Genomic DNA, 23,320 nt, shown 5'->3' with positions numbered 1-23,320 from the left:
GGTATTTCGTGGCAAAAGTGGCAAAATTTGCTTCTCAATTACCTCGTTTAGTAGCAAAGTATTAAAGGCTCCCACAACTGGGACGGCTAGAATGACTCCCTCATTAAATCCACAAGTTCCTAACGTAGATAACTTGACGTGGGTTCCTCCTTTCAGTCTAAACGATGGACATGCCAATCCAGAGTCAGTTCGTCCAAATTCTCGCTCGTCAGTTTCCATATCGAAATGGGTTTCATCGAAAAAGTATACACGGCTGGGATCAACGGCTCTTCTCCACTGGATGAATAACTGGCGACAGCGCTGATTGTGTGGTGACATTCGTTCTCTAGCCACATAAACACATTTTTTACGAGTTATTCGTAGCTCTCTAAAAAGCCTGACAATAGAAGACAAGGACGGGACTTCGTGGTGTTGAAGCTGAAATTCTTTTGCGAGTAGTTCTCTCACTTCACGTAGGTACGCAGTAGGATAGATTCTAATCACTGCTTCCATATACGCTCTCATCCACCATGTAATTTTTTGAGGAGGCCTACCTTTTGCAAGAGGTGTCATTGAAGCTTTTTGTCTGAAAATCTCAACGTATTTATTAACACAGTTATAGGACACTCGGCAGATTTCGGCGGTCGTTGCTTTGGACTGTGTGGCGAGATACGTAGAAATGACTTGAACTCTCTTTTGCCTTGGGTAAGATTTACCATTACGATAACAACCACCACTTTGGTTCAAAAACCAAGACATTCTATAGCAACTAGAAATTAGCGAAGTAAACAGTATACAAGACCAACAGCGGCTGTTCGACTGGGGAGAGCTTACAAGATAATTTATCTATATCGACACTTCATCTGCAAGCCTTTGTCATTCACAGGATCACAGCGATTGGCCGTTATTTGATTTCAATAAAACTTTGTAACCAGATTTCTATGGTGTGAAGATTAACACATCGACGATTATCATACTCGAATCAACCAACCGGTTTGAGAACGAGTGAGCACGCGACCTTTATTTTTGTTTGGTTCAAAATATTTTCATGCATGCATACACAATACACACAATTTAATTGGAGAGAATATAAGCTTCACCGCTTGTTGTAGCACTGATAACAGTCGTGTCAGTCGGCTGAGAGAAACATGTTGAGCAGGGGAAGAACTTGCCGAAAATGCAGACTCCATGGAGAGGTAGTGCCTTTGAAAGGACATGCAAGAGTTTGTCCATATGGAAGATGTTTTTGTGCACGCTGTAGCACACACGAGGAATTGTTAGCCTTGAGGTCAAAACAGAGAGAAGCGAGGGAGGACAAAGGTCGAATATGGAGAGCAAACCTGGCTTCAACTACACAGAGCTCGATAGGAACGACTTCCACGTGTACGAGCACAAGCTCGACCACAACCACGTCTTCCTTTTCTGATAACACTAATTTCGCTGAAAATTCTATGTTAGCCCTCCAAATGGCCAACTATGAAACCCAAGCAAAAAGGGTAAAGAAAACCATGTCGAAGGCGGAGCAAAGAAAAGGTATTACTGAACGGTTTTTACTGATATTAATATTTTCTATACCATACTATTAAAATTATCAATGTTACCCTAAACGAAAAACAAATGTCTTGACCTTGAACGCATTTTAGCAGTTTAGTTTGTAGAAGTCTGTGCATGTTTGAATGTGAAAGCTTTACATGTGTTAGTATTACTTATCAATCCCGAGGTTTGTCGAAAAACACTTTTACCAGGAATATATGTTGTATATGTCTAAAATGTTCAAGCGAAAAACTGCGGAAATGATTTACACGACTCGCACTCGGTAAAACATCGAGTTCATATGAAATGACGATATTTCTCAAAATATCTCGCAAACCAGTACGGACACCTAATGTAGAATGGTAAAAGTCCTTACATTTTGTTGGTTGTTGATTCATTTTATTTCGTCACCAAGTTTTTATGTTTTGATGTATATCGGTATTAATGTATAACGAGTTACGTAAAGCAAATTTAAAACGCGAAATCCAAGGTGAAAATCCAGAAAAAAGGTATTTCATATAGTTTTAACAAACCCTTATGACTGGTTTTATTTTTCATCATAACGTTAGAACATTTTTAATGTATCGGAACAAAAACCAAAAAAGAGATTATTTATTTTTATTACCATCATCATGATCCTGAGCATCAACAGTAGTCACTGAGCAATATACTGAATAAATGTTAGCTATTAAATTTTTTAACGTCTTGTTTTGTACGTTTCTTATTGAATCGACAGCTGCACAAGAAAAGAAGCTGGAGGAACATAAGTCTATGTACCACAGTATAAACGCCTACTCGAAGGAGATTACAGAAGCAACAAAAGATCTTAACCCCTTGACAGTCTTCAAGACTGCGCTCATGCTACACCAAAGGCAACCCCGGGAAGTGGCTGATGTTTCTGGTAGGAAAGGAAGTTGTTATGCAGTGCCAACAATACAGCCTCGACTTGAGACAGGGTCCTCCTTTCAGCTTAAGTTTGATGAGCAAATAGCTACCATTAAAAACGTTCTACCATCCGTATCTGAGGCCAAGATAGCTGCGCTTCTTGCTCGAGAAAATGGTGACATGGATCAAGTTGTCCAGTGTCTGATGAATTCTGACTCTGATGATGACGAACACTATCAAGATACCAAAGTAATCGACTTGACTGATAGCGAAACACCAAGCTACTCCACAGAGATGAAGAACCTGGCTCAGTTAAATGTGGAAACAAACACCCTAAAGACCATTCTGGCTACAGTCGAAGCAAAAGAGGCAAACCCAGAAACCCATAATCTACTGTCTTTCTATAAGCCAGGGGAGGACATCAGCAAGAAACTCGGCCAGATGACTGAAAGTTCGCATTCCAAAGAGCTTTCTAACGATCCAGCTAGTTTATGTCCATATTGTTAGGAAGATATTAATGATCAGGGGGATTTTTGTATGTACTGTGGAGGTGTATTCCCCCCCAAAAAGAGATGGTGATAAAATAGATATTAATTCATTGTGAGCCGGACGAACCAGGTTGAGGGGGTGGTAAATTCATACATTTGTCTTAAAGTTTCGCGCGTTTGCTTTTCGCATATTTTTTTATATCACCCCCTCCCCCCCAAAATCTAATGGTCGCTCCCTGTGCTTGAGCATCATGTGTTTTGTAAAATCTTGTTTCAGTTCTTATGGTGTGAAATATACAAACATTATCACAAATATTTCATGACAACTGAGATATAAATAAAAACAAATTTCTTGGCTTATTACATTTTTGTCTTGTCATTCTTGTCATATACCTAGTGTATAGTTAAGTCTAATGGGTTTATTACCACCAATTACCAACAAGTACTGACTATTAGTTTGCCTATTCTTTCACGGTCATATGAAAACGACTCTATATGAAAATGGTTAATTGTAAATGATCTATGTCCGTAGTTTTATAGATCTTTTTGCTATTCTAATAAACGTTATTGCCTGAACGTAAAGCGTAAAAGCGCGTAGGAATATATAGTTGCATTAAATCATCGTTCTATATGTTCTTCTTATTCTTAATCTTCTCACGGTTTTCAAATTCGCTCTGGTCGTTTTCAAGTTTTTCATCAAGCGATGTACTATTTTCTTCCTCGATTTCCACCTCCTGGATACGTTCTACATCACAAGTCAGCATATCATCTTGGCTTGTATCCGCTTGAGCAAGATTTTGATCGACATTGTCTCCAACGCCTGGAGCCTCGCTAGCAAGCTGCAAGACACTCAAAAAGCACGACAAACTGCATTGTGGGGTCTTCCTTAGTTCGTTGATTGCTGAGATCATTTTGGCTATATATGACACTACAAGAGAGTGAAACAAAAGTTGAGTTTGTCAAAGAAAATGAAGTTATGAACTAGGCATGAACCAATTAAATTAAAACTATCCTATAATAGATAGATAGATAGATATAACTAGCTAAAAACTAGTGTGAGCTGCGTCGGTGTTCCTAATGAAAGAGTAATGATGAAAAGGTAAATTATACACCGTGAAAAGATGAAAAAACTTACTGACGTTTCGCACGCTAGTCCTTCGTCGGAGTAAGAGAAAGAAGTGCCACTTCTTTCTCTTTTACTCCGACGAAGGACTAGCGTCCGAAACTTCAGTAAGTTTTTTCATCTTTTCACGGTGTATAATTTACCTTTTCATCATTACTATAATAGATAGTTTAATTCATTTAATAATGTTTATCATTCATTCATCCATCCATTCATTCGTTTGTTCATTCATTCATTCATTCATTTTTAGCTCGTGAATAGGTATTGGGGTGGCTAGATTTCGCATTTTTCGGATAACGCTTCTCAGCCAATCGCTTTGGGTAATTCCCGTAACCATGGAATCCATTGTATTAGCCAAGTGACGTCACTGAAAGTATCCACGCATGTTGTTTGCAGAGGAAGCCATTTTGGATTTTCGATTACTTCATAATCATATGTAATCAGCAGCATATTTTGAGTATTCTTAGTTTACTTTGTTTTTTTTATTGGACCTTGAGATATGAGATTGTCGTATTTATCATTACATTGGGAGAAGAATCCGAAAATAGCCTGGTTTGTCATATATTGGATGGCGGTTAGACTCGGTCCACGGATAATCTCAATCGTAGAAAAATTCAATAATTTAATTGATAAAGACAACAGTTTGTTTGCACAAAACATAACTCCGTCTATCGCCTTACTCGGGTCACAATACCCTCAATGAAATGAGTCACCAAGTGTCATTTGTTATCATCTTAGTTCATTGGTACTCAAAAAGCTTTACGAGCTTACCATGGGTTTACCTTTTATTAGTATTTATTTCGTAATTGTTTATTTTCTTGCACGCATTTTAATTCATTTTTCTATAGCGCCTCATGTAATATCCGTTAGATAGGCTTGTTTACATACGCAACATATAGCAACATCTTATTTGTTTATATTGTGCGCCCAATACTGAGTTTTCTAGATTATTTGAATCATTGTTTACAAATTACTTTAGCTCTGATGATGCACTAGTAGGGCGAAAGCTCAATTGAAATAAATTGACATTGGTAGAAGCAAATTCTTTATAGTAAAAAAATGGAATTAGTGCTACTTCAAAAATTGATATTTTAACGAATAGCATTGATATCTAAATTTTGCCCTATGGGTTGTTTGAAGGAAGAGACAGAAAATATCTGCATCACTTCAGTTAGTTTATTTCTTACCTGCAATAAGTCCAATGACAACAACGTTGGCAGCCATGAGTACAACTGTAACAATGAGAGCATCTGTTTCGCTGCTAATGCTGGATGACGTCTCCTCCAATGGGATCTTCAGCAGCATTCCAACGGTGAAGTTCACAGAAGTCGCTAACAAAGAAACCATTTGTAGCCAATGCTCAAACTTATCTTCAATGGGTTTATACAGAGCAAAGACTACGGCGTAAACTCCGGATAAGATGGTAGTCACTCCCAAGCCCATGCGACTTTCAACTTGAAACATGATCAAAAACAAGGAAACCAAAATCTTTCTCGTTAATTCAAGGATCTCCCAATACCAACAGGATGGCGAGTAGTTTTCATACAAGAATTTAGTACCCTGCAAAACGGGAAAGGCGTTTTTCTGGTTTTCTTTCATCTGTGTTTCTCTCTCGCGCTTGAGGATAACAAGCAAGAACAATGGAAAGATGAAGGTGTACAGCAAGGCTACTCTGCTGAGGATTCCATAGATCCTGTGCGTCGCATCATCACACTTGATGGAATAGTCTGCACGGAGGTACGACATGCATTGGCTATTCGAATGGGAACACAGTTCGTGACACGACTCGGGCAAGATCTTGAATATTATGGAACAAGTAGATGGAAAGGTGATAAACAGGACAAGGAAGAGACATTTGTAGCTTTGTACTTTGGTATTGAAAATCTTGTCATTCTTGGCAGACACGCTTAGTGTATTATTGCGATTGATCTGCATTCTCATCAGAACCAGAAAGATAAGACAAAAGAACACAACTGTAGCAGAGAAGGCGATGCTGATGAGGAAGTGGGTATATGCATTGGTATGTATTGAGTTGGATACGCAACTTGGGGGGAGAATCTGTAAGAGATTGAGTTGAAGCATCTTGGCATACTTCATGATCTCTAGAAGAGGACCTGGCCAGCTGATGTAGGACAAGGAGTCAAAGGTAGACGATGACACTTGGTAGAATCCGATGACAATTTTGAGTCGTGCAAGAATAATGTCAGTTATTGTCCTCCCATATTGATTCTTGTCTTTTTTATCTCTTAAGATAATAATCAACAGAAGAATAAAGACAAAAAGGATCAGGGTTATTTGTCCTACAATCCAAGGAATTGTTGGACACTTTTCGCAGTTAGATAGAAATCGAAAGTACCCTGCTGCACAGATAGCACAGAGAGGACCTTCATAGCCCGCTTTGCATTGGGAATATAAACCACCAATGCAGGACTCGGCAACAGGACAAGCATAGGCTACGGGAATGCTACCTTTGAAGCTTATGAAATTGGGGTCATAGTTACGTTCCCTAATTTGCAGTTCTGTAGAAAACTTTCGATACTGCTCAGCTATTTCCCTTGAGCTCCATATCCAGTAGAAACCTGTTGCCAAATCAATTGTTTCATTTACACATGTGTAACCTTTGGTGCAGATAAGACAGCCTTCAAAGCGACTGAGTCGGTAATGTTCGTCAAGACAGCTACATGCACGAAAACCAGAAAATTTATCCAGTTCTGTTCCTGCAAAATTCAATATAATGATAGGTTTAAAATAAAATTAGAGATATAGGAAATTATACCCACCATTCTAAATGGATGATGACCGCTTGGGTCGAAAGCTCGAAAGCAATTATTGTCCACCTTAGGGTTACGTTGTAGTAGCATTTACAGTCAAACCAGGTCAAGCATACCTCCAAAGAATACATTATTCATTCTACTTGTATGATTATTTCAACCATTATTTGTTTCAAGAATGCATCCCGTTTGCAAATATGTAAACGAATATTCAAAACATTATTCGGTTACTGATTGGATGAAACAAACAATTACCTTTGCGACAGAAAGAGTTGATACCATTAAACTACGAGATAGCTGTTTCTTGGAATACCCATTACTATATAGATTAAGGATCTATTTCCTAAATTCATTACTAAGAGGTTTCCCGGCTCGTAAACCCTTCCTTTCTGGTTTTTGGCGACGGGCTTCCTGTGTATATTTTCTATATTTGTTTGTTCGTTGACGTCATACAATTTAGTTGCGCATACGTAAGTCTGTCATAGATTTGGTGATTGTTTGCTCTCATATGAAAATAAATGTTGTAATTGTTGTCAACAGGAGTGAAACATTTCCTCAAATAAACAGAATAAAATAATTCAGCTCATACTTGGCGCAATCAAACAATCACGATTAAATGTCCCACCAAGATATATCGTGTGCCCCGTCTAGTCTTATTCGTAATTGTGTTTACTCGATGTTGGCAAATGGACGACGACGTCTCTCGATCTAGTCTTTTTCGGTGGGGAATACCGTCGTTTAGGACTCCCATCGTCGGTGCATAAAGTCCTTATTATTGGCATGCCTATGATGCGCCGCCAAGGATGCTATTAAAACTCCTGCAATGATGCAAACCCTTCACCAAATATGGCCGAGAATAAGAAATCAATGAATACCTAATGGACATGATTGACAATCTGTCTCGGCTCGTCCTGGGATTCTCTCTGGTGCAACGTATTTTCCATGAGGGCATTCCTTACATCCCATGCCATGTGACTTGATGCCAGTGTAGGCCACCTCATTTTGGTAAAATCCACCTAACATACAACGTGGTACGTTATTAATTTCCTTGTTACAATGTTTTTTAGTAATACGAAACTTTATTAAAAGGCGAATAAATTACCTGCAGGGCAGTTTTCACATCGATCGCCAGAACTGGAAATGTATGTTCCAAGTTTACAGGGGAAGCATTTCGTCTCCAAAAAGTTCAATTCCTTACATAGGTAACCAGAAGAGGCTAAAATTTCATCATAACTTGGCTCATCAGAAATGACAGAACTTTCCAAATCGGACGATAGCCTATATAAAGGGAGTACGGAATGTAACAAAATGAATGTTTTTCAAAAGTGGTTTAGAAATAATATTAAAAAACGTTTTTTTGTTGGTGTTTGGGGGAAAAACTGTTATCTTAAGGTTATTTACAGCATTGCAAGAGCATCTGTCTGTAAAAATCGATGCGTTTTTTTTATTGTCCCAATAAAACCTCTTGGGTTAATTATTTTGAAAAATAACATTAAAAAGTTCAACATCTGTTTTTCCAAAATCGCACAAAGTCTTTTTTTTTTTTTTTTTTTGATAAAGCATTCGGCTGACTATGTGAAGAGGCAAAAGTAGGCATATTTGATGGTCTAGTATTAAAGAAAGAAGTATTGCCCGATATTGACTTTTGGCCTAGTATTAAGGACGTTTATTGGCTTGTTCACACCAATTCTTTTCTATGCACGAATTTGGTGAGCGGGCGCTCACCGCGATGGCGTCATTCCAATTTTTTGATAAGCAAAATATCATGAAAACGTCTTTAATATTTTCGAGCTCTAAAATGAAGTCGGGGACCCTTATTTTCGTTTCATTTAAAAAAAAATTATTTTATAATACCCAACTTTAGTGGGGAAATTTAAGAAAAATCTGACGATGGGAAAAAATCGAGATTACATTTTTTGTGCATAATGGAATTGAATTCCACGTATCGTGAAGGCTGCAAGTTCACACTTGTAGCCAAATAACATTGTATATTTCTCATTTTAAACCCAAAGTTTGAAAGGTAACTGATTATTTGGTTAGTTTTTAGAGTTCTGGGTGAATTGTGGGCGATTAATTTAGCTTTTCAGTAAAATATGGTTTATTTTTCGCAGCTTTCCATGTCTACTAAGGGTGGACCTCCACGCATTCTGACGGGTAAACGAAGTCGACCACCATATTTTATTTGCTTGTTTTACTTCTAGTACGACGTAGTTTCATCATGCAAAATGTTAAAAAAAATCTGAGGATGGAAGCTTTTACCCATGAGCATTCTTAAAGCATGATTTCGTCATTTCAAAATACTAAAAACATTTGGAAAAAAAGTTTGAAAACTTATAATGAGCACTGGATGAGAGTGCCTAATGAGAGAACAGCAATAATATACACGGTTTTCAAAAGCAGAAAACACCTATGCTCTTTGTTATTGAAAATCAAAAATATTTTTTCCTTGTAGTATAACCTTCCATTATGACTGTTTGAAAATACTAATCTCTTTCGTGGCGAAGCGAAAATGTGGACGGTATTTTGCTAATTCGTAACTTAGAAATAGCAGGTTTCTACTGTATGAGTTTAAGAATCTATGGATACAAGAGATTTGCAGCATATTTGCCAAAGCAAAATAAACAAATACAATGTTGTCCATTAAGCAACAATTTCACTAACAATTTCAAAATACGGCCAGAAGATGCCCGAGGGTTAACAGAAACATTAATAAATCATGCAAATGAGATTGATTGATGCAGTAAATTCAAAACATTATATTCATAATCTTACAAGATAAATGAGAATATGGGATGCGACGCGGTTGAAATCAGTAAAGGGTGTTGGAGTACGGTGTTGATTAATAACCTGAAGGACAAGAACATCGATTTTAGCTTTTTTTTTAAAAAACTCATGCAATATTTAACAGAAGTCAAACTATAACATTCTACCGGTTTACTGCAGTTGTAAGTTTTGTGTACAAAAATACAAGCTACATATACTTACACCATATTTAGAGCTTTGTGGGAAAAAGTGCTGTCTGCAATTTGCCTCACTGGATTATTAGATAAATCTCTATGGGATGCAATAATGCTGATTAATTTAAAAAATCTAAATATCAAAATTTGCAGACTTGCAATCTGGTTGGCCAGGCTAGGGGCGAAGCAATAAAACACTCCCCCTTTCACTCGAGTTGAACATTTGAAAGGCAAAGTGTTGCTCGATATTTACAGAAGTCGTATTTTTAGATAATTGCATATAAAGGTTTTCTAGTCATTTGTTATGTATAGTGATGTGATGTTTTGTTAGAATACCTACATTAGTTCTAGACTTGTTGCCCCAGTAAAACTTTCGTTTGACAGGATTTCAATGTTGTTGCTATTTATAATTCTGAAACAAAATTTATTTGTTACCCGTATAGGTTAAATAAAAAATCATTGAAGTTTATAAACGCCTCTGGCATATAAAACAAATGGAGAATAAATAAATAACCACTAAATAAATAAAAGTCTTAAATTTCCATTTTTTGAGATCACAAAACTAAGGTCTTCACCTTATGGCTCTTTCTCTACTTACACTTACAAACATCAATTGCCGTTTGCCACAACGAGTGCCAACAGGGTGTTTGTCACTATGAGCCTGCTACTAGCCATAGATTACTCGACGTTTATCACTCTTATTCATTAGCTATTTGTTGTAATAAGTTTACTCACAACTGTTTTAGTAAAGAGTTGAACAAGAATGTTCCGTCTTTTATAGTCTTTATTCTGTTTTTAGATAAGAAGCTAAAACATATTCTTGAATTATTAATATATCCAATATATCCGTTAATGTCGAACTGGCTCTTGGGTTGTTTTGGGTATAGAATGACTAACGTTTTTGTTTGCATTAAAAAATTTACGTAGTTGAGGTCAATAGGAAAATATGAGGAAAATCATATAAAAAATATATATAGGGGAACTAAAATGGCAAACTTTCCAACAAAAGTTGGGGGATTTTATTTGGGGGAATATGTGGGCCTTAGTGCTCACAGATATAAAAGTTTTGGATTTTTGCTGAGATCTGGAATTCCTCTTAACTCTGCGTTTTGCAAGGCCCTGCAATAACAATGAAAAATTTGTTTCACGATGAACTAGTTTGCACATAATAAATATAATCAAAAGTGTATACAATGATTAAACTATTTAGTAATATATATTTCTAGGAGAGCAGAAATGAAAGAAAGCTTACAGCGGATTGCGATTTAGTGTTTATTGGAAACATTTGCACGTTTGTTTTCATGGTTTGATGTTAGATTGAATGTCAACAGAGTGTGTAGTTGACCGGCAGTGTGAGGATATGTGCACAATATACCGGATAGCAATCGTTTCGGCTCGAAAAATATGCCGGATAGGCCTTCTGTTCACACATGGAGCACTTGTTTTTGGAGTGACTTTTGTATTGGATAGATGTTGCTCCACCCCGGTTTCGAAAGTGATACACTTCGTATAGGTTTTTATGCCGATTAAAGTGCAGTATTAACAGCACGATCCGGTATGTAGCCGGAAGTTTAAGTGGTTTGAGTAAAGAAAGGGAGTTGGTAACTAGTATTAAAATACAGATTCAAGATGGCGGAGAGGCGAAAACTACTTCAATATTTTATTCGTTGATCAATTTATCATTTTCGGTGCTGCACTTATAATTTTGCGTTCATAGCTATATTGCTTTAATGTACTGGGAAAGGCGACGGGATAGAGCTAAGCTTTGGCTGTTGTTGAAAAGCTACAAAAGAATTAATAACAGAAGATTTTCATGTGGAAGATCATGTTAGGTAAGACCAGGTCGAACCTCTGTCTGGTGGGATAACTTTATCAACAACCAGGTCAGTGACACGCAGTACGTTCGAGAGATTATGTGAAGAGATTGGACCTTTATCTGTAAAGAAACAAGTAGCAATTAGTCTATTACGTGTCTGACAAAGAGAGAATGCTCAAGTTGGCAAATGCCTTTGGAACTGGAAGATCTACAGTTTCCACTGTGGTTAGGCGTGTCACAAAAGTAATGTCTGGCGTGCTTGGTCCAAAATATATATGGTGATAACTGTAAGGAAGCTATCAGAGTTTTTCAACAATTCGCCGAAGCTTCAACACCTGGTTGAGAAAATAAAGGAACTGCTCCCTGAAAACAACCATCGTGTTCTAATAGATGTATGCAGAACCAGGTGGGTGGAAAGGATTGATGGAATGGGCCAAGGATTGTGGAGATGCTGTTGCCTGTGGCCTCAGCACTTGAGGACATTTCAGTGAACAGGGGTTTGGGATGGGAATTGGAACATCAACAGCAGAAATGATGCTCAGTCATTGTTAAATGCTATTACTTTCCAATTTATTTTTGCCATTGGTGTTGTCAGGCATATTCTTGATTTGACCAGATCATTGACTCTTAAATTACAAAGAAAAGAAATTGATCCGGCGAAAGAGGAAACATCTATACTAAAGCGTGCTTTAGCAGATATGCAAAGTGACATTGATGCGACATTTCATCACCTCATCTGTAACGCTTGAAAATCTAGCCTCATGGTAGGCTAATTTTATATTTAAAAAGAATTTTGTAATTACTAGAGAAGAGACACTCCCAATGTTGCAGGTCTGGAGGCAGAACTGATTATGTGGGAAAGGCTGTTGAGAAATCAACAGAACAGAGGTAGAGCAGCTGATATTCCAGACAGAGTTTCAGAGGCATTGGCAGTTGTTGACCAGCAAGCCATTTGTAATATCTTCACAATATTGCAACTTCTTGCCACTGTTCCAATTTCCTCAGCTACATGTGAACGGTCCGTCTCAATTCTCAGATACAGAAAAACATATCTTAGAAATACCATGACACAAGATAGGTTGAATGGACTTGCCCTGATGTCCACAGGGACAAGCATATCAACTTAGATCAAGCGATTGAACTGAAACTTGGTTAAAGTCAAATGAATCAAATGATCAACTTATTATAAATGAAATAACGCCAACATGTTGCCAGAAAAGGCAGAGGAGGTGGTGTTGGTTTGTTGTATAGGAAGTCTTTGAGAATACAGAAAATTTCTTTTAATAAGTTTAAATCTTTTGAAGTCATGGGAATGACTGTACAATCTTCTCCCGGATACATTTCTATTTTTGTTGTTTATAGACCTCCTCCTTCCAGTGGCAACAATTTCACTAATAAAATGTTTTTTGAGGAGTTTTCTACTTTTTTAGAACAATTTTCAACAGACTCAGGCTCACTTCTTTTAGTTGGGGATTTTAATTTTCATGTGGAGGACAATTCTAATGTAGCTGCTCTTCAGTTTCTAAATATTTTAGAATGTTTTAACCTGACTCAACATGTCAGGCAGGCTACATATCAAGGAAATCATATTCTCGATCTTCTGATTACCAGGGCTGATGAACATGTCATAGACCATGTCTCTGTTTTTGATCCAGCTATTTCAGACCATTCTGCTGTGTTTTTTTTGTTTTTGTGATCTTTTATTAAAGAAGCAACCCTTTGAAAAACCCGTTTCTAAATGCCGCAAATTAAAAGCTATAAATCTTGATTCTTTTTCAAATGAAGTTGCTGAGTCACTTTTAATTACCTCTCCACAAACTGATCTTGTTGGGCTACTTCATCAATATGAGTCTGCACTCAATAGTGTACTAGACCATCATGCACCAACTAAAGAGCGTATAATAACTTTGGATCCATCTGCCCCCTGGTACACTGACGAAATCAAGGCCGAGAAAATAAAACGGAGGCATCTGGAAAGAGCTTGGAGGAAATATCGTCTGACTATAGACCGTCAGTTGTATGTGGATTAGTGTAATGTGGTTAGAGCTCTTATCAAAACAACTAAAAATGAATTTTATTCCAACATTATCTCCGAACATCAGTCTAATCAGAAAGTTCTTTTTTCCACGTTTGAGAAATTGACAAATAAGAAAGCCGACCACTTTTTCCTGCGTCTTCCTCTCCTGATGAACTTGCTAATTCTTTTGCCGACTTTTTCGAGAAAAAGATAAAGGTTATCCAGGCTGGTTTCGATGATGCTTGTGTTTATGATGGTAATTTGCATGAAGGTTTAGCACTTGACAAGTATTCAACATCTTTGAGGGAAATCTCATCAAATGATCTTTCAAAACTCATCCTTCCCTTAGTGGCTAAGTCATGTGATCTTGACCCTGTGCCAGGTATGCTTTTGAAAAACTGCTTTGAGGTACTTCTTCCGGTTTTGACAAATACTGTAAATCTTTCAATATCTACGGCTTCTGTGCCATCGAACTTAAAAGAGGCTTTAATAAGACCAATTCTAGTTTCAGGCCTGCTTCAAACTTGAGATTTATCTCAAAAGTTCTCGAGAAAGTTGTTGCTGCTCAACTGATAGAGCATCTTGAGAATAACGACTTATATGAAAATTTCCAATCTGCCTACAAAAAACACCATAGTGTTGAGACCGCCTTGTTAAGGATGCATAATGATATACTTAAAGCAATTGATGAGTAGCGTTCTGTTATTCCTGTATTGCTGGATCTCTCTGCAGCTTTTGATACTGCTAATCATAATATTTTGTTGGAAAGGATGCATTCCAGGTTCGGTGCGAGTGGATGTGTTCTCAGGTGGTTTAAGTCTTACCTAAGTAATAGGCGTTTTCGGGGTGGCGTATCCACAAGCCGCTTCTTCAAATGTGGTGTCCCACAGGTTCTGTATTGGGACCTATCTTGTTCTTGATATACACGTCGCCTATTGGGCATATTTTGCGCAGACTTGACATTAAGTTTCACTTATATGCTGATGACACTCAGCTATACATAACATTTGAAACTTCCTCAATGACTGAACTTGAGGCTGCCAAACACAAACTTGAATCTTGTGTAGGTGAAATTGATGAATGGATGACCAGACACAAGTTAAAATTGAATGCTGATAAGACCGAGATTCTTGTCGTGTCCGCTGCTCATCGTCTTAGTCCACCTATTAAAGTTTTCTGACTATGATATCTCTCCGTCTTCAATTGTTCGTGACATTGGAGTTATTCTTGATGAGAAATTGTCTATGGAAAAGCATATCACCTTCGTTTGCAAGTCATGCTTCTTTCATATTAAAAATATATGGAAAATTCGTAAATATATCAGTGTTGAAGCATGCGAAACTCTTGTCCATGTCCTTCATATCCATATCTTCCAGACTTGATTTTTGCAATTCTTTGTTGTATGGTTTGCCAAAATCTTTACTGCAAGAACTTCAGCATGTTCAGAATGCAGCTGCACGACTCGTGTCTTGTGCTCACAAACATGATCATATCACTCCAGTTCTTTTTCGCTTGCACTGGTTGGCTGTTGAGCAGCGCATTGAATTTAAGATACTGCTGTTAACCTTCATGGCTCTAAATAATGCTGCTGCTTTCTACCTTCGTGAACTTGTTAAGCCATATGTCCCAGCTCGCTCCCTGAGATCAGCATCATCAAATCTTTTAACCAGAGGTTCCTTCAGGCTTAAAACATATGGGTAAAGAGCTTTCTCGAATGCTGCTCCTGAGATATGGAACAGACTCCCGGCAAATATTAGGTCTTCTGTATCAATTACCAGTTTCAAGCGGGAGCTTAAAACCTGGCTATTTAAACAAACGTACAATTTATCTTAATCAGTAATTAGTCTATCGTTATTAGTTTCAATTTTTATAATATATGAATGCAATTTTTATAAAACCAAGTTCTTAACAATGCAATTTTGAAGTACAAAAGGGGGGAAAATGTCTTATGTATGTTTATATGTAGTGAAACAAATGTATTTTAGAATTTTAATAACTCTTAGTTGTTATGATTTTAAACTTTTATTACAATTAATGGAATATTTAAACCAAGTTTACTAGCAATGTCATGTTATGTATAAATATGTATTTTTAAAACAAAAATGTATTGATCAATAAGATAGTAATTTTCTAAATTTTAATTTTTAACTCTATTATTGAGAATGTTATAGAAAATGTAAAGCGTTGTTGAACGTCTGGATATTGACGCTATATAAAATACCATATTATTAAAGTATTGGCTCGCTACAAATTCCAAAAGAGGGTACAAGACGACAAAGAATCATTCCAACAGTTCACGACTGATCTTAAACTTCTGGTTAAAGATTGTGGATACCCAGATCCCGAAGAAATGGTCCGAGATAGAACAAGGTTCCGATCTGTCACTAGAAAAAGCGATGGAAATGTCCAAAGCACAACTGCAAACGATGGATCAAGAAGACTCAAAAATTCAAGCCGTAAAACTGGCAAGTCACAAGAAGAGAAACCTGAATAATAAACAAAAGAAGATTACAGCACCAAAACAGACACCTAGAACACAACGAGAAACCACCTGTAGCCACTGTGGATACAAGAAACATGATACCAAAGGTGATCAATGTCCAGCAAAAGGCAAACAGTGCAAAATTTGTCAAAAGTTTAACCACTTTGCAAAAGTATGCAGTTCAAGACAGGAAAAAGTTCAGTGTGTAGAAGAGGGAGAAGAAGAAGATCAGTATGATACCACTGATTCTGATGAGGATGACCTCTTCAATATTGGCTACATTGATACCATCAATGCAGTCCAAGTTAGTGACTGGCAAGAGGAGTTGACCATAAACTGTAAACAAGTCATTGTCCAGCTAGACACTGGAGCCAAGTGCAATGTCATGTTATTGAATACATTCAACTCACTAAGAGTAAAGTCAGATATCCAGAAAACAAGAGCACAGCTCAAGTCTTACACTGGTCATGAAATAGAGTTACAAGGGACCACTACACTGGAGTGCCAACATAATGGAATAAAATACTCACTCAAGTTTTACATTGCCAATAAAGAGGGAACAACCATAATAAGTGCACAAACCTGCAAAGATTTAAAGTTGTTGCAACGTGTTGAGATAGCTGCAGCATCAAGTTCAATACCCAAGACAGTTCAAGAGGAGGTAGCAGAGAACAACAACCTGACTGACATCCTGAAGGACTATCCAGATGTTTTTGGGGGACTAGGATGTCTGCCAGGTAAACATACTATCAAAGCAGACACTACAGCAACACCCGTTATTCATCCCCCAAGGAAAATACCTATTGCTCTCAAGGATAGGGTAAAGCAAGAACTAGACAGGATGGAGAAAGGAGTAATACAGAAGCAGAGCCCACAGCTTGGGTCAACACCATGGTAACATTAGTCAAGCCACGCAAAATTACGCATATGCTTAGATCCACAAGATTTGAATAAGGCCATACAGCGTGAACACTTTCCATTGAAGACCATCGAAGAAATAGTTGCCAACATGCCCGATGCCAAAATAGTGCCAGATCAGAAGAACAGAAGTTCCATATGTGGGCCACTTGTTGACAAGTGAAGGCCTCAAACCAGAGCCTGAGAAAGTGAGGGCCATACAAGACATGCCAGCACCAAGTAACGTCAAAGAAATCACAACATTCCTGGGTTTAGTCCAGTACCTAGGAAAGTTCTACCAAACCTAGCAAAGGAAAGTGCTCCTTTAAGGCAGTTACTAGAGAAACAGGTTACATGGCATTGGGAAGGGCCTCAACAAGCAAGCTTCAGCAAGCTCAAACAGCTGATAACAACAACTACAGCCCTGGGATACTACGACACAGGTAACACTATCTGTAGATGATAGTGAAAGAGGGCTAGGAGCAGTATTACTGCAAGAAGATAAACCAATTGCATATGCTTCCAGAGCACTGACCAATGCACAAAGGAACTATGCTCAGATAGAAAAAGAACTTCTTGCCATAGTGTATGGATGTCAGAAATTCCATCAATACATTTACGGCAGGACAGTGGATGTAGAAATAGATCATAAGCCACTTGAGAACAATCTGCGAAAGAATCTACATCAAGCACCCATGCGCTTGCAAAGGATGATAATGAATCTGCAGAAGTATGACTTAACAGTCAGGTACAAGCCAGGTAAAGAATTGCAACTTGCTGACACACTGAGCCGTTCATACCTTCCAGAAACCAACGAAGTACTTGTCGAAGATCTAGAAATCAGTGAAGTATGTCTAACAGCACATTTGCCCATGTCAAAACAGAAGTACGAGGAATTCCAGAAAGCAACTGCAGATGACTCAGTACACCTTTTGCCGTTCATTAACAGAAAATGTACATTCATTTGTGCCAATAATTGTATCAATAACGTGTAATGTACTTTCATCAACACCACAAGTAACATCATTAGCGCGAATCAGCTTTCGATAACGATATTTGAATATGCGTATACATTCATAGGCATCAATGGACAATCAATAGCTCGTTTGTACATTCATATGCGCGGAATGTATTTTCTTGTGCGCGAAATTCAACTTCAACTGACACCAAATGACAGACAATTGCATTTATGGACAATCATTTACCCAAAAGTGAAAATTCATTAGTGCTTTTAACATAATCATTGACAATCTATAACGCGCTTGGACAATCATGAGGGTCAACGTTATATTCTATAGCGTGGTTCGACAAACATTTGCATGATTCGAATGAACAATAAGAGAAATAAAACAATCATTAGCGATTTCTTAAAAAACTATTTTAGCCTTCAATTTCTTCGCCATTTATACATCGTGGCAAATACGTTTGCATATATCTGAAAAACTAATCACATTTAGCGATAGTGATAGAAATAAAACAATCATTAGCGATTTCTTAAAAAACTATTTTAGCCTTCAATTTCTTCGCCATTTATACATCGTGGCAAATACGTTTGCATATATCTGAAAAACTAATCACATTTAGCGATAGTGATGGTTGCCACATTTCTCTGGAACCCTTCCATTAGCAACTGCTTTCTGTAGAGACCTAGAGCAATCCCTTGTCGTCTTGCCTCAGCCCGATCGTTCGTATGTTGTTGGATCTCTGGACGGCTGAGGTCGGCTTTGATTGCTGCTTTAAGTGAGCTATTAGAGAGTTTTAGATTTACGTTCACGGCAAACGTGAAACGTCAGTTGACCAGTAAAAATATTCTTTCAAATGACTGAAAAAGAATCGCAAAAAAGTCCAAGTAGTAGAAAAACAAAAGAGTATTTGCGCTTGGTGAGAAGGTTTGTAAAAAGTAAAGTAAAATACAGGAAAACGATGAAAACGTGGTCACGTTTGCCGTTTGCGGGGAGAAAAAAAAGTCAATCTAAAACTCTCTAATTGCTATTCTCCTACGCAGCCGCTATTATGGAGGCAGTTTCCGCTAATGATTGTTTTATTTCTCTTATTGTTTATTCGAATCATGCAAATGTTTGTCGAACCACGCTATAGAATATAACGTTGACCCTCATGATTGTCCAAACGCGTTATAGATTGTCAATGATTATGCTAATAGCACTAATGAATTTTCACTTTTGGGTAAATGATTGTCCATAAATGCAATTGTTTGTCATTTGGTGTCAGTTGAAGTTGAATTTCGCGCACAAGAAAATACATTCCGCGCATATGAATGTACAAACGCGCTATTGATTGTCCATTGATGCCTATGAATGTACACGCATATTCAATTGTCGTTATTGAAAGTTGATCCACGCTAATGATGTTACTTGTGGTGTTGATGAAAGTACATTACACGTTATTGATACAACTATTGGCACAAATGAATGTACATTTTCTGTTAATGAACAGCAAAAGGTGTAATACAATCACTGATCGACACCGTACTTGAAGGATGGCCAGCCAACAAAGCCAACCTCTTAGTAGATCTCAGAGTCTACTGGCAGCACAAAGATGAGATCTCAGTGATAGCCGGTCTAGTGTTCAAAGGTCCAAAACTAATAGTACCTCGCTCGCTACGCAGAGAAATGTTAGACAAGATCCACGAGACCAAAGTGAAGCTAGCGTCGGATTGGCAGCGTCGGATTGATATTCATTGAGATTCATAATCATTTCCGGGGGAGGTCAAACAGGTCATTCTACTAAAATTCTCTTTTTCCCCTAACGGTGGCAAAATCAAAAACGAATTCCGATTAAACTTTCTTCTCTGATTTCTATTCATGATATTCTACGCTCTTAGTAGAATACACTGCCTATTCTCGACGAATTTACTGATTTTGCTCTCAGCCTCGGATTGGACTCGTATTACAAGTCACGTTCAAAACATTCAACTGACAACCACAGACTGACGATTTAATTTTTATCAAACATTCAATTTATTCACTTCTAACCTTCATAGTGGACTCGATTTTACTTTTAACCTTCGTATCGGAATCTACATTTCATGATACTGATTTTGCTCTCAGCCTCGGATTGGACTCGTATTACATCTCAACCTCGGATTGGACTCCTATTACATCTCAGCCTCGGATTGGGATCGTATTACATATCTCAGCCTCGGATTGGGATCGTATTACATTTCAGCCTCGGATTGGGATCGTATTACATTTCAGCCTCGAATTGATCATGTTTTTATATTAAATTTAAAAAATATGATTCAACATTTTAAAGACCTTTTCTCTTCCCCGGTTACATCGTTGCAAGCAATGGAACTGAATTTAGATGTGAAACACGAGCCGTGTGGATATTGATAAAGATCACTGGCATTAAGGTATCTTTCTTGACAAGATATGGAGAAACACATTTAAATAAACAATGCAGACATGAAATCAAGGTGGTGTGAGGCTCATAGAATTATACTTCATAACACCTTGCCATTTGTTTAAACTATTTAATCGAAAAGTTTTAATATTCAAGCTCGAGGAAATTAGCTAAAAATTTGTATACGTGGGTGCAAATTAGTAAGTACGTGTGCAAATTAGTAAGTTTGCATTATCGCCGCCTGCAGTTGTCATCGCGATGGCATTAGATATAGCAAATTTTGTTGATTCATGGTTAATTTGATTGATAAAAGTAAAAAAATATATATTTAAATAGCAGTTGTAAACATCTCTTTAAATCGAAGTTCAAAACTTATTTAGCTTCGCATTATTGGACACGGATTCTAAAGCTATAGTTTCTTGCCGGGCTATTGATTACCCTGACTATCAGGCTTTCCAAGAACAAGTTTATAAAGTTAACATTCCTTAGATATCACAACAAGCGAATGTGAAAACTGTATCAGAATACGAAAAGTGACTATCCGAATGTGAAGACTGTATCAGAGTACGAAAAGTGACTATCCGAATGTGAAGACTGTATCAGAATACGAAAAGTGACTATCCGAATGTGAAGTCTGTATCGGAATACGAAAAATAACTATCCGAATGTGAAGATTGTATCAGAGTACGAAAAGTGACTATCCGAATATGAAGACTGTATCAGAATACGAAAAGTGACTATCCGAATGTGAAAAGTGAGTATCAGAATACGAAAAGTGACTATCCATTTGTCAATGTAAATGGTACCCAAAATAAAAAGACTATGTAAAATCTAATAAGTTAATTATGACAGACATCTACCGCCATAGTAATACGATCCCAATCCGAGGCTGAGATGTAATACGATCCCAATCCGAGGCTGAGATGTAATACGATCCCAATCTGAGGCTGAGATATGTAATACGATCCCAATCCGAGGCTGAGATGTAATAGGAGTCCAATCCGAGGTTGAGATGTAATACGAGTCCAATCCGAGGCTGAGAGCAAAATCAGTATCATGAAATGTAGATTCCGATACGAAGGTTAAAAGTAAAATCGAGTCCACTATGAAGGTTAGAAGTGAATAAATTGAATGTTTGATAAAAATTAAATCGTCAGTCTGTGGTTGTCAGTTGAATGTTTTGAACTTGACTTGTAATACGAGTCCAATCCGAGGCTGAGAGCAAAATCAGTAAATTCGTCGAGAATAGGCAGTGTATTCTACTAAGAGCGTAGAATATCATGAATAGAAATCAGAGAAGAAAGTTTAATCGGAATTCGTTTTTGATTTTGCCACCGTTAGGGGAAAAAGAGAATTTTAGTAGAATGACCTGTTTGACCTCCCCCGGAAATGATTATGAATCTCAATGAATATCAATCCGACGCTGCCAATCCGACGCTAGCTTCACTTTGGTATCCACGAGGGAACTTGGGAATCGTCAAACGTAAACAACGAGCCAGAGATGTACTATTCTGGCCGGGACTATCATCACAACTAGAAGATAAGATCTCCAAATGCGAAGAATGCAAAAAGAAACAAAGACAACAACCCAAGGAACCACTTATTCCACATGATCCACCTAACAGACCTTGGGCCAAGGTAGGAACTGATCTATTTGAGTACAAACAGCAGCATTACACTGTAAAAATGGACTGGTTGAAACGACCAATATTAATGGTTATAACCATTTAAAATTGCTTGGAACTACCAATGATAATTGGTTATTTTTGGCTTGTGGGAGCATACCAAAATCAAATGGTAGAAACTACCAATATTAATGGTCATAACCATTTCAAATTGGTTGAAACTACCAATGATAATTGGTTAGTTTTTGACCAGTGCAAATGTGAAAAACTATACCAAAATAAAATGGTTATAACAACCAATTGTTAATGGTATACTCACAAATACCCATTTTATTGGTTAATATAACTATTTCACCAAATTGGTTGGAACTACCATTTAATAATTGGTTAGTTTTTGACCAGTGTTAAAGTAACCAATTGAGAATGGTATACTCATAAATACCCATTTTTATTGGTTAATATAACTATTTCACTAAATTGGTTGGAACTACCATTTGATAATTGGTTAGTTTTTGACCAGTGTTAAAGTAACCAATTGAGAATGGTATACTTATAAATACCCATTGTTATTGGTTGATTTAACCAATAATGAAATGGTTGATAATTTCACGGCAAGGCCAACAGGTCAAAAGAACCAAAAGGAAATTGGTTAAAACATATTTTTTGACTTATTTAACTAATTAATTTTTCATAATCAAGATTTGTTAGATCAAAGTTCATCGGAAGGAGGTGACTCTTTAAAGATTGAATACATTGCATGGCTGGAAAATCCAGTGGCTTCACATGTTGAATAAGTTAATTGGTAATTTTCATGTTCGAAAACCAAACGACTTATCATAAGAGAGATGCTCTAAATATGATGGCGTTTAGCGTTTTCTTTATGTCAACAGTGAAGCATTGTAATTATTCTGATTCGCTCTGAAAAGAGACACGCGGGAATTAGCGTGAACCTTGAACTTTTGAAAGTTGATCTGTTTACCTTCTGTTGTACTTATGTCAACAGGAAGCATTTCTTGGGTTCTGATTCCTCATTTTTGTGATTAACCAGGAATCAAAACCACGATAGCAAACAATCTCGGTCTCTTTCTTTCCAAGTCTCGGGCGAGTTAACAGCAAGAGTTTAGAAAATAAGTTTGTTTTCAATATAGCGTTTCTAAATAGGAAAAGCTAACTACAGAAGATGTTCTAGAGTACTAGTTTCCTATTACAGGATCGAACCTCAAGTCTTCAGTGACGCATCTAAACTAAGGTAAATAACGTTAGAACCATTCCTGATTAGTGAATACAATGTATATCAGAAGAATTCATGTGTTGTTCATGGTCTCCCCATCATTGATAGTCATGACTGTTTCAAAAGAGGTTAAACTATTTAATTTTGCTACAG

General features: G+C 37.3%; 2 protein-coding genes and 1 long non-coding RNA gene across 3 annotated transcripts in view; 2 read left to right on the top strand and 1 right to left on the bottom strand.

Moving 5' to 3' along the window:
* The first annotated feature begins 1,127 nt into the window (after nucleotides 1–1,127).
* LOC148912129 (uncharacterized) lies at nucleotides 1,128–2,904 on the top strand. Its single transcript, XM_089027965.1, has 2 exons — nucleotides 1,128–1,512; nucleotides 2,249–2,904. Exons 1-2 carry the CDS (start codon nucleotides 1,128–1,130, stop codon nucleotides 2,902–2,904), a joined length of 1,041 nt encoding a protein of 346 aa, XP_088884091.1.
* A 218-nt stretch (nucleotides 2,905–3,122) lies between these two features.
* Nucleotides 3,123–23,320, bottom strand: part of LOC116301966 (uncharacterized) — a 62,217-nt gene continuing 42,019 nt past the window's right edge. Inside the window, exons 6-14 of the mRNA XM_089027964.1 lie at nucleotides 10,790–10,855; nucleotides 10,472–10,543; nucleotides 10,077–10,148; nucleotides 9,765–9,833; nucleotides 9,552–9,626; nucleotides 7,882–8,057; nucleotides 7,655–7,795; nucleotides 5,196–6,725; nucleotides 3,123–3,813 (exon numbers count right to left, since the gene is read on the bottom strand). Coding sequence (XP_088884090.1) covers nucleotides 3,512–3,813; nucleotides 5,196–6,725; nucleotides 7,655–7,795; nucleotides 7,882–8,057; nucleotides 9,552–9,626; nucleotides 9,765–9,833; nucleotides 10,077–10,148; nucleotides 10,472–10,543; nucleotides 10,790–10,855 — 2,503 coding nt within the window. The 3' untranslated portion in view covers nucleotides 3,123–3,511. The remainder of the gene's footprint in view (nucleotides 3,814–5,195; nucleotides 6,726–7,654; nucleotides 7,796–7,881; nucleotides 8,058–9,551; nucleotides 9,627–9,764; nucleotides 9,834–10,076; nucleotides 10,149–10,471; nucleotides 10,544–10,789; nucleotides 10,856–23,320) is intronic.
* Nucleotides 22,899–23,320, top strand: part of LOC116298695 (uncharacterized) — a 33,353-nt gene continuing 32,931 nt past the window's right edge. The window contains exon 1 of the long non-coding RNA XR_016119403.1: nucleotides 22,899–23,185. This is a non-coding gene — a long non-coding RNA (uncharacterized LOC116298695). The remainder of the gene's footprint in view (nucleotides 23,186–23,320) is intronic.

The sequence above is a fragment of the Actinia tenebrosa genome, unplaced genomic scaffold (assembly GCF_029948245.1).
Source record: "Actinia tenebrosa isolate PJP-AT-01 unplaced genomic scaffold, QUT_ActTen_1.0 PGA_scaffold12__29_contigs__length_12842862, whole genome shotgun sequence".
Classification (NCBI taxonomy): domain Eukaryota; kingdom Metazoa; phylum Cnidaria; class Anthozoa; order Actiniaria; family Actiniidae; genus Actinia; species Actinia tenebrosa.
Note: the sequence above shows the minus strand (reverse complement) of the source record. Positions and strands in the feature narration are given on the sequence as shown.